At 40.9% G+C, this 12,403-nt stretch overlaps 1 protein-coding gene across 1 annotated transcript in view; it reads right to left on the bottom strand.

Moving 5' to 3' along the window:
* The window catches only part of SKAP1 (src kinase associated phosphoprotein 1), a 329,530-nt gene extending 318,813 nt beyond the window's left edge, over window positions 1–10,717 (bottom strand). Inside the window, exons 1-2 of the mRNA XM_045299317.1 lie at window positions 10,702–10,717; window positions 5,613–5,718 (exon numbers count right to left, since the gene is read on the bottom strand). Of these exons, the coding sequence (XP_045155252.1) occupies window positions 5,613–5,718; window positions 10,702–10,717 (122 nt within the window). The remainder of the gene's footprint in view (window positions 1–5,612; window positions 5,719–10,701) is intronic.
* Window positions 10,718–12,403: the final 1,686 nt, after the last annotated feature.

Raw genomic sequence — 12,403 nt, 5'->3', positions numbered from 1 at the left:
CATACTTCAGGATAGCTCTTTCGATGCTCTTTCTGACAATGAATACACGATCCCTCTTCAGTCTGGCATTCACAGCATAATGGCCCACAAGATGGTGTGAGTCAAAAAGCCCAAGTCCAGGTCACTTCAGCTCACTAATGCCTAGTGACCCACCTTCAAGCATGTCCTTTCATTCTGACAAGTCCTATTTTCCAAGAGTCATACTTTGTCTCTTCTGCGATGCAACTATTACTATGTCTCCTGTTGACTCATGCGCCTTAGAAGCCAGAACGGTGAGCGTCTGTCTCACCAACGTTGGACATGTTCTCGAGAGGAGCGTGTTATCCGCGGAGAACGTGTGCTTGGTAAAGCAGAGGGTCAGGGAAGTGAGGAAGAGCCTCACTGAGATGCTTTGACACGATGGTTGCCGTAATGGGTTCAACTGTCGGAAAGATCGTGAGGATGGCACAAGAGTGGGCACTGTCCGTTCTGCTATACATGGGGTTGCTGTGATTGAGCTGACCAGATGTCACCTGACAGCGACAGGGCCATTCCAGGAGATCACGAAATGACACTAAGAATCATGGCCTAACCAAGCCCCCACATACGTGGGGGCTCAAAAAGTTCATGGGAAAAAAGGAATTAAAATGTAATGGAAGTTTTCTACACATTTCTGAAGCCCTTTACATTCAATTCATAACAGTGAGTTTCGAGGCTTCTTTGAAAGGACAGAGAATTTCTGAAGTAAAAACACGCAGGAAGACGATCTTCCTTCCATGTCTTGCCCGTTAAATCAAGAGACCAACTGTGGTTAATATTATATCGGGGCCCCCTGTAGAACATCCTAGACTACAATGAGCTCCTCACTCCCAGCTAAGTAGAGTCTAAAACTTTTTAGCACAACTGTGAAAGCTCAATACATGTCGTATAAATAGAGGAAAACTAATACAGCTATTTGGCATACAACTCATCGTTGGAGATATAACATTAAAGTTAGGTTTTTCTTTTTCTATTTCCCTAAGGATGGGAGGGAGAGTAAGACAGAACAGGAAATGAATTACCAATCCACAAATGTGGTCAAATTGTTGCTGACTTCTGAGCCTCTTCAGAGACACAGACGCTTAGGTGAATTAGACATTCTGAGGTGCCGGCGAAACGCCAGCATACAAAGGCAAATGAAGCCAAAGAAAAAGAGATGGTGGCAAAAGCTCGCAACTTGTAAGTAACACAAATGTCCCAAGAGCACGTTGCCCCTTGGGGTGGGGGTGGGGGAGCAGCCTGTTGTCGTCAAGCCCATTTTGACTCATGAAAGCCCCATGGGTTACACCAGTGCTCCTGTGCATCTACGGGAACGGAAACGGAATCAAGAACTTGTAGGGACACGAAAGGGGAGGTTGAGGAGAGGTGGAAAACTAACGACAAAAACTAGAAGACAAAAGTAAATGTTCTTAAAGTGATCATGAGAAAACAGGGGGATCATGGTAAGACCTGTACAGCTCTCCTTAATATGACTGAACTATTGAGTTCTATGGTAGGCGAATTATATGCCAATCACTTTCCAAATTTCTCCACAGAGTTTTTTTTAGCTGTAATCTTTGTGGATGCAGATTGCTAGGTCTTCCTTCTGCGTACCTCTGAGTGGGTTCAAACCTCTACCCTTCAGGTTAACAACCAAGTAGCATTAGACCCGAGTTCACTTAATAAACCCACTTCATTTGAATGTAGTTTGTTTTGGGGTTTCTGAGCTCAACCAACCAATTCGTAAGGAGGAAAACTCTCTACATAATTAATGGTAGTGATCCTTGCCACATACTGTAAAACTTTTGCTCTCAAGAGTTTTAGTAAACTCACGTCTTTCCTCCAATAATAATACAGAGATATCGAAATTATATAGTCTTCAGCTACATCCTGTTTTGAAGTTAAAGCAATGTTAGACTGAAGAGAAAAATGTGAAGCTTTCACAGAAAACCTGAATTATTTTTATGACAAATATACCAGTGTATCATGTTTCATGCAGGGCCATATGCTAGCCACCCACAAAGAGACATGTCTATGATATTATTTCAGCCTGTATTTTAAACGTCCTGGGTTTTGTGGGTTTTATGCTGTAACCCTGTTACATAAAGTTATTTCTTTATTTCTTTCCATTTCAATGTGCTATAAATCTACCTGTCTCTTCTTAGAGCTCCCTTAGCATTATTAAGTTTCACAGAAGGAAACAATACTCCAAGTTTGTTTCCATTGGCTCTGGCCTTCGCTTCCCACAGTGAGAATAAATGACTAGTTGTTCCAAAAAGAGCCATCAAGAGAGAATTTATCCCTCCCACAGCAATACAAAGATGCTATTTTCTTCATCCCGACCCCCAAGCTCACTGTATTCTTGCTGTCAGATGGCCTCCACTGAGTCAAACATTTAAGAAATGCACTACTGTTCCTCCAACCGCATCAGAATGTCATCACGTCTCTGAGTGTAGATCACGTCGGCCTCCTTCCAGGTGTCTACCATCTGGTGCTGATCCTGCGGTGACCACCGGCAGAACGCCGGAGGAGCCTTTGCCTGGCTTTCATCCCAAGCGTTCTCTAAAGAGCTGCGTGAAAGCTAGGGCGTGGAGCGTGCAAGACGGTCGCTTTGAGAGAGGGGGGTAAAGGCGCAGCGGTCTGAAGCACAGCAGTGAAAATCCCAGCTCAGAACGTCAAGCACTGTAACGCGGCTTCGTTCCCTTGGAATCACAGGAACGGCCATCAGTCTGACTCTCTTTCACGGAACACATGAACATTTTCGAGCAAAAACAACCCTTAGCATGTTAACATAAGCGAGACTTGAGTTTTTTGTTCTAAAGTTTGGGAAGAAAGAACACCTGTGCTTCGGTGCTCAGGTGCCACTGAGAGGGGCCCTGGAGTAGCCAGGACTTCCGACACAGGGGTCATTTCTGGCGGTATACAACAGAAAGGTGTCCCACAGGCCTCGTGACCACTCTGATACAGGGACGTATCATTTACGGCGAGTTCACACCTGCCATAAGTACTATAAACTCAGAGCTAGCCATAAAAATGAGGGCTACGCCCTTACAACTTATCGAGCACGAGAGGCATGCTATCAGTGCTATTGGTACTTTGCCCCATCCCTTTCCTTCTAGAGCAGCATGAGGTGGAGGAAAGAAATTAAAGCAAGGAAAACAATAAGTATAGAATCGTATTTGTATTTATCCAATAGCTTTCTCGAATTACCCTGCAAGAGATTTCTTCCATACCTTCCAAACAGGCACTGAGCTGACACCTGACCGTTTTAGGTAGGGTCCTGTCTAAAAATGTCCACCCAAAGCCTAAAATACTATCATTTTAATATAACAATAGATAAAAATTGTAATCACTTTCAATATATTTTTTCATATGACTTGCCAATTGGCTATATACTCTCTATTTAGATCACTACCAAATTTCTTTTCAGACCCAGCTTTTGAGGGGAGATACAATTGCCACCCAACAAAAGCCAACCGGCATTTCCAGAGCTTTCCAGCCTTTCAAACCGTTTAGGATCAACACCCATAAGTTCAATGCACCGGGCTGACCAGCCGGAACAACGGTCTATAGAGGGGAGGTGCTAAGGCCAGAGACCCCGTCAAAGAGGGGTGCGACTAATGGCATGCTGGTTGAATGGGTGGATGGAAAGCCATTTCAAACAGCTTGCCAAAGTTAAGTCTCATGTTTCCAGTTTCTTGTACAGAATCCCACGTCTGGCTCCTCGTTTCCTCAGTGATCTGATAATTACCAAATTCTAAATAAGGTGCCATCTTTCTTGCAGCAAATCAATGAACGGAAAGTTCCCATCAACAATGCAGATGTTTCCTAAAGCTCTCGTTGCTGACTTCCGGAATGTCTACGTCACAAGCCACACAGCGAGGACAAGAAGTGCTCGCTGCTCTGTAACAAACCCAGCTCCGACGTGGGCGTGGGCGTCTGTGCGCTTCAGAAAGAGGGCAGGGAAGTGGTAGGCAAGTGGCAATGCTAAGTCACCGCAATGCTCCCTTCATTACCTAGTTAAGATGGAAATGTAGTCTTGCCCAACATGGGGAAGAAGAAGTCTTCCTTGTTGTGTACAAAGAAGCTTCAAAACGTTTATGGAAAATGGCACTTCGGTGATAATGGTAATTTCCCATGAGTTTTCTAACGCCCCCTTGTGTTTGTCCCTACAGATGCAGGATAATTTTTTCATTCTTTATCCCAGAAGCATTTATACTAAATAGCCCTACCATATACACAATTATATTTATGGTACCCCTATAATAATATCTAAAAGCGATTTCACTTTTATTCCTCAACAATGTAATCACACCATAACCCTATCATCCGAAGATGAAGCTTACGAAACTTAAAATGTATGACTGAGTTAATCACTAAGCCTTGAAGTGTACAGTAAACCTAAAGTTGCCCACGGCCATCTAAGCTTACTTACTGATAAAGTAACATATTATGGAGCAGTATATTTTAGATACTCTTCCAGACTACCAAAATGTAACATATTCCCATTTTGCAAAAGTCCCTATCTTCTATATTCTATTTGTTCAATTATTCAGAGCAACCCAGGCTGCTAATTACACAGTCCCCAGTTGCTGAGTAGAAGTGATGCTTAATTAGCCAGCAGGAAAGATCGAGTAAGTTCCAGCAGGGCATCGTGTGAGGTTCTCTCATGTATTCCGGGAGGGATAAATTCTGGCTGTGCCCTTCCAAAGGATAAAATTCCAAGCTTCCAGGGAGCTCGATATATAAAGTGGATGCTCAGAAGAGTCAGCCAGGCACTTTGAATCCCAGGCCTCACCCTGTAAACATGCTGCCTTTGCCAAAAGCACCCAGTTCAAACATTCTGAATGACATTATTGCCAGATTAGAAAAGGCTAACGTAATGCTCATTTCTCCTTAAATCTCATCCAGCTACTATATTTCAAGAAGAGGGGTGGGGGAAATATATTGCAAAGAAAGGCCTGAATTCTCTCCTCTCCCAAGCAAGTGCATGCACCTATCGAATGCTCACCTTCTGGGACGTACAAATTAGCTGAGACTTACTAAAAAACAAAGGCAAAAGCTTATATTCGACCACATTCTGGGAATTAAACATTCCCATAGGTCAAAGAACCCACCGATGTGTTTGGTTTAAATTGTCTATTAGCAAAGGAGATGTGACCATAAAATCAGGACCAAACGCCTGACAAGATCTCTGGCTTCATCCGAGGAACACCATCTCGTTAGCAATTTGAGGAAACCGGAGTGACGAGCTGTCCCTGTCGCTTTAGTTCAATACAAAAGTATTCGGTAAATGTCAACCTAAAAAATCCAAAGCTTAACAAATACCTTAAGATACGTACCTCCCCAAATCGTTTTATTTTTATTTGCTATGATGCCTACTTCTCATTCCATAACTGGAAGCTTCTACCAAATTAAAAAAAAAAAAACGCGTTAAGGATGCGAGGTCTTCAGAAAGGGTGAGGAAAATGGGATCAAAAGAGAATGAGATTTTCCCACACTTTGTGAAGCCTCCTCTTCTGTTTACCCTGGTTAATCCATGCGCTAGGAAGGCAGACTTTACCGACTGGAAATGGTTCTGGAGCATACGAAGAATGAAACCAGTTCATACAAACCGAGCTTTGATTTGCTGAAAGCCCCGAAGAATGTGGTCTCTGTGGTCTCTCGCACCAGCACTGAGGTCCTCATTCCGCAGGCCTTCCGACAGGAACTCCTCACTATCTGCAGAAAAGGAAAACTGATCAGTATAGAAATGGCTAACGGAAAAAGAAAACGTTCCAGAGGATTAAAACAAATAGGGATGATCTTTATTATATCCGTCTTACACTTCCATACACTTACGAGTGGCACATTCTGATAATCCACGATCTTGCTATCAATGTAGAAAGCTAGGCTATATATGATCCACAAGAAATAACCACTTCCTAAGCCATTTTAAAGAAACATTTAAATATTAATTACCACTGATGGCAGAGGATGGACTATCAATGGCATAAACATATAAATATTACAAACCAGTTACAGAAGGTCACAGGCCAATAAAAGCTCAAAGGAAATACCGGTAGAGAGAGCTGAAATAAAAAACAGAGTTGAACTGCAGAATCAAGATCAAAAAGAGCAGGCATTCAAAGAGAAATTAATTAGCAGATACATCAGCGATGAAAATGGCAAAGCAACCAAAAAAAGGAGCCCACATGGAAAAGAACACTGGGTCCAAGAGAAAGAAACTGCAATTAATACACATATGCATTATAAAATAGGGGTAATACAGCAAAAATCTACATGAAACAACTCGTGATGTGGAGGAAATTGGGGGATGGTTCAAACTACCAATTTTCGACAACAAAATACACTGATAATTGTTAGACGTGTCAGAAATGTTAGCCATAGTAGCTATTCTACATAAAAGCATTATGTCTGACCCTATAAATAACCATTTATATTTTTACCACCAAAAAATTTTAACACCTGTAACATAGAACTGTATCATATATACTTTCAAGATAATGTTATAAATTTATACATTTGGGTTATATATAATGCTGGATTATTACACTAAATATTTTGTTTAATTTAACACCACCAAACAAAAATTCCTCAATGGGCATCACCAGGAATTTAAATGAGATGCAAAGTTCTTGGACCTGGAAATTTCACCTTTTGCTTCCAAGCTTTGGACCTTATCTATTCCAAACATCACTGAATAGGTTTCTCCAGAGTTCTCTGAGCACTAAGGAATGGGAAAGTGGGAGGGTGAATTAAGAAGTAAAGAAAATATGCCATAAAATAACTCTAACTCTAACTCTAACTCAACTCTATGAGTTGATTCCAACTAATAGAATAAAAAACAAAAATCATAGGATCATCTCAATAGGCACAGAAAAATCGTTTGACATAATTCAACACTGATTCATGATGAAAACCTTCCATAAACTGGGAATACATGCACAAGGGAACTTCCACAGCCTGATAAAAGACATCTACCAAAAAAAGAAAAGAAAAGAAAAAGCCAACATCACACTTTATGATGAAAACGAAGATCAGGAACAAGACAAAGATGTCTGTTCTTGCCATTTATATTCAACATTGTACTGGGAGTGTTAGCCAGAGACATTTGGTCAAAAAATGAAATAAAAGTCTCCTTTATCTTACAGATAGAAAATCCTAAAGAATCCACTCTCTGACACCCACAAAGACAACTATTGGAACTAATAAGCAAGTTCAGCAAGTTTGTAGGATCTAAGATCTACATTTGAAACAATTACATTGATATATAGTAGCAATAAACAAACCTAAAATGAAATTAAGAAAACAAGTTCATTTAAAATAGTATTAATATCAAATTCTTATGAATAAGAACATGTGTAAGGCATTTTCTAGAAACTATAGATTATTAAAAGAAATTAGAGATCTAAATAAATAGAAAGACATCCCATGTTCATGGTCCAAAAAATGTTGTTAAAATGGCAGTACTCAAATTGACCTACACATTAAGTCTAGCTCCTATAAAAATCCCAGGCAACAGTTTTTGAAGGAATTAACAAGTCTTTCCTAAAAATTATTTGGAAACTCAAGGGACCCAGAGTAGCCAAAACCATCAGGGGTGGGGGGAGGGCAAAGTTGGAAAACTTACCCCTTGCAGGTCCCAATTTCAAAACTTACGTAGTAAAATGATGCTGCGATATTGGCATAAGGATAGAGAGAGAGACCAAAGAAATAAAATCGAGAATCAAAAAATAAGTCTTCACATTTATGATCAGTTAGGGGTTTTTTTCCAAACCATTTTTATTGGGAGCTAATACAGATATATCATGCCACAGTGCAGTCACATCAAGCAGTATTGTACAATTGCTATCACAATCAATTTCGAAACATTTTATTTCTTCTTGCACTGTTGTTATCAGCTCCACTTTACAGCCCCCTCCACAATGCACCCCTAGGAACTCTAATTCTACTTGCGGTCTCAATAGGTTCATCAATCCTGGGTTTCGTATACCAAAAAAAACCAGAAAAACATGTAGCAAAAATCAAGAGGGCTACCCACAATGACAAAATACATCAGAGATAAACCCCAATATGAAAACCCCAGAAACTGTTGAAAACTAGACCAGGCCTAACGCGGATCAGAGGGGGGATCAGGTGACAAGGTTTCAGCCGTTCACGTCAGGTTTACCGTTTTGAGCTCCAGTAGTCATCTCTCCAATACTCTCTGGAAACCAGTTTATTCCCACCTCTCCATTATGGAGAACGGCTTATTTCCTGTGTAGATCCCAAACAGCTATACCAAGAGTGTTGAAATGTGGGTAGTCAGACAAACATCGACTTAGTACATCAGTGCCCTATTTGCTGTATGAAGATATGCATTATTCTAGCAAACCTGTGATTCATATTGTCAGTGGAGATTATTGTAAATTCCACCTGACAACCAACTCCCAATGTTTGTGTAAGTAGCGTCCTGCCATATAAGGATTTATTCTATACCAATGAATAATTCAGTATTGTGATATGAAGTTAGCCTACACTGATCCAATATCCTTCTCTCAAAGGTGTTTTAAAAATTAGTACCAGGGGCTAATTGATGACAATATTAACAGGAGATCCGTATGATCCACGGTTGTAGTCCGTTCATTTTTGACAAGGCTACCAGAGCGACTCAATGGGGAAAGAATAGATTCTTTTTTCAACGAATGGTGCTGAGACAGCGGGGTATCCACAATTTAAAAAACGGATTGGATCCTGACCTCATACAATATACAAGAATTAGTTCAAAATGGATGAAAGACCTAAGTTGAAGAGTTTAAACTAAAATTCTTAGAAAAACACATAGGCATAAGTACTCATTATCTTGAATTAGGTAATGGGTTCTTAGATATAACACCACAAAGCATAAGCAGCAAAAGAAAAATAAATAAGTTGGACCTCATCAATATTAAAACTCTTATGCCTCAAAGATATTAAAGCCCACAGAATGGGGGAAATTTTGCAGATCATTTAGTGATGAGAATTGCATATAGACTATTTGTAGAGAACTCTTGAACTCAGTAACAAAACGGACAAATAATCCAATTATCAAAATGGGCAAGGACTTGAATACAGGCCGTCCTTGGTTACAAACACTTATGGGTAACCCCTATTTGCCCTTTATGTCCATTTGCCCTCACTTTGAACAATTGCATCGACCCCTACCTGCCACTAACTCGTCATCACAATCACCTTCACTTGCTGCATGAGCAGCTGCCAAAAGCCAAACTCACGGCTATCTAGCCATTTCCAAACCCCTGATGGAGAGACAGGTAAGTATTGGACCGCTGACCACATGATCAGCTGTTCGAACTCACTAACCACCCTTAAGAAGAAAGTTGAGGCTTTCTGTTCCCATAAAGATTGATGGCCCCATAGGATTGCTCTGAACCCTGCACCCATGGAAGGCTAAATAAGAAGGGTATGTACCTCTTCCAACTCAACTGCAAATTGCACTTGAAGATTTAAGGACACAGGAGCAGATCTTGTTGCTAACCGGAGGACTAGCTGTAGACATTTCTCCAAAGATGGTAAGCAAATGGATAATAAGCACTAGATAAGATGCTCAACATCATCAGCCCTCAGGTAAATACAAATCAGAATCACGATGAGAGGGCACTTCCTACTGGAACAGCGATCATCAAGTAGACAGCAATAATGCCGAGGATGGGGACTATTGGGCACACTCGCATATTGCTGATGGAAATGGGAAATGGGGTAGCCACCTGGAAAACAGTCTGGTGCTCAAAAGGCTAAAGAGAAAGTGATAGTATGGCTCAGCATTTGCACTCCTAAATGTAGACCCAAGAGCAGTGAACAGGCACTCATGCAAACACTTGCACACGAATGCTCATTGCAGCTTGATTCCTAAGAGTGAAAATTTATTAACAACTCAAGTTAGGAATGGATAAATAAAACATGCTATACCCATACAATGGAACATTATTCAGAACTAAAGAGAAATTAAGCACATGCTACAACATAGATGAGCCCTCAAATCAATATGCTATCAGTGAAGCTGTTTAGGTTCAGACAGTTATATAGATAAAATCTTTCCAACTTTGAATAAATAATTCTCATTTTATATAAACTAATTAAGAGCCTAGAAAAAAGACGGGCTTTCCCAAATAATTTAGTAAAAGGTAGTAATATGAAATCCTTCACAACTTCAAACTTTTCTCCACGTATCATGATGCTACTTATTGGTCTAGTAGAGTTTTTTGTCTTTGTAAAAAAAATTAATGCATTGGCACATAATAGTTAATAGTTCAATAATATTAAGAAGAGTTGTATAAGCTAAAGTAATCTCAAAGAATAAAGTAGGAGCAATAACATTTCTTGGCTTCAAAACATACTATAAAGTATCAGTAATTAAAACAGTCTGGTACTGGTATTATAACATATGAAGGTGTACCCCCAAAGATCCACAATTAATCTTCTTTTCAAAGCTATGTATTTAAAAAAATTTAAATCATTTTATTGGGAGCTCTTAGAGATGTTATAACAATCCATCATTAGATCTAGCATAATTGTACAATTACTACCGCCATCATTTTCAAAACACTTTCTTTCTTCTTGAACTCTTTGATATCAGCTCCCCTTTATCCCCTCCCTCCCCCACCTGGCCCCCCGAACCCTTATTCTTATATTACAGTTTTGGGGGTGGTTCCCCATACCTTATACCATCCACCATATCCATTCTCCGACAACCCTATTATTCATTCCCCACGAGTGGGGTTATAGTCATCTTTGCTATCAATCCTCCCTGCCCCCCAGTAATTACAGTTTTTGTTTTCTTTATATTGAGGTGTAATCCATAGTGGAAGCTGTAGTCTTTGATCTTCATCAGTAAACGCTTCGAGTGCTCTTCTTCTTCAGCAAGCCAGGTTATTACGAGCCTGCCTCCAAGGCCGATGCCCTAGTCCAGCTTCGCAGCGGCTCGTGATCGATGCACAGGGTCCCCATGAGCACAATGAAGTGTTCTGGAATTCTCACGCTTTACAAGACTTTTCATGATTGGTTACGACCCACGTAGTTAAATGCCTTTGCATAGTCAATAGAACGCAAGTACGCATCTCAGTGGTATTCTCTGCTGTCACTCCAAGTTCATCTGATGCCCTTGGGTGTCCTCTTCGGAACCGGCCTGACTTTCTGGCATAACCTGCTGAAGCTCTGCGGCAGCCCTTTGTTTTGCTTTGTCTTCCTTTTCTCCAGCAAAAGTGTACGCATGTGTGATGAACCAACACCAAGCGAAGTGTCCTCCAGCTGATGCCACCGCACAGGGCCCCTACAGGGCTGGGTAGAGCTGCCTCTGTGAACGTTCAAGGCTAATTGTTTACATACGTGGAAGCCCTGGCTTTCTCCCCAGTGGCTGGAGGTCTCAAACTGCTGACCTTGCAGTGAGCAGTGCAACCAATAACATTCCACCACCAGGAATTCTAGATATTAATGATACTGTTTGGTAATTTTACCTTCTTTTTTAAAAAAATCACTTTATTGGGGGCTTGTACAACTCTTATCACAATTCATACATACATCGTGTCAAGCACTTTTGTACATTTATTGCCATCCTCATTCTCAAAACATTTTCTTTCTACTTGAGCCCTTGGTATCGGCTCATTTTCCCCGCCCTCCCCCACCCTCCCTCACAAACCGTTGATAATTTATAAATTATTATTTTTTCATGTCTTACAATGTCCGATGCCTCCCTTCACCCACTTTTCTGTTGTCTGTCCCCCAGGGAAGGTTATATATAGATCCTTATGATCGGTTCCCCCTTTCTCCCCCACCTTCCCCTTCCCCTCCTGGTATCTCTACTCTCATTATTGGTCCTGAGGGGGTTATCTGTCCTAGATTCCCTGTGTTTCCAGCTCTCATCTGTACCAGAGAGTGTATATCCTCTGGTCTAGCCAGATTTGTAAGGTAAAATTGGGATCATAATAGTAGGGGAGAGGAAACATTAAAGAACTAGAGGAAAGTTGTATGTTTCATTGGTGCTATATTGCACCCTGACGGGCTCATCTCCTCCCCACAACCCTTCTTTAAAGGGATGTCCAGTTACCTACACATGGACTTTGGGTCTCCACTCCGCACTCCCCCTCATTCACAATGATATGATTTTTTATTCTTTGATGCTTGATACCTGATCCTATGGGCACCTCATGATCACACAGGCTGGTGTGCTTCATTGCTTATCAGCTGGATGGTCACTTGTTTATCTTCAAGCCTTTAAGATCCCAGACACTATATCTTTTGATAGCTGGGCACCACCAGCTTTCTTCACCACATTTGCTTATGCATCCACTTTGTCTTCAGCGATCATGTTAGGAAGGTGAGCATCATGGAATGCCAGTTTAATAGAACAAAGTGTTCTTGCATTGAGGGA

Source organism: Echinops telfairi, unplaced genomic scaffold (genome assembly GCF_000313985.2).
Source record: "Echinops telfairi isolate 266 unplaced genomic scaffold, ASM31398v2 ScPeMD7_7458;HRSCAF=8496, whole genome shotgun sequence".
In the NCBI taxonomy this organism is placed as follows: domain Eukaryota; kingdom Metazoa; phylum Chordata; class Mammalia; order Afrosoricida; family Tenrecidae; genus Echinops; species Echinops telfairi.
Note: the sequence above shows the minus strand (reverse complement) of the source record. Positions and strands in the feature narration are given on the sequence as shown.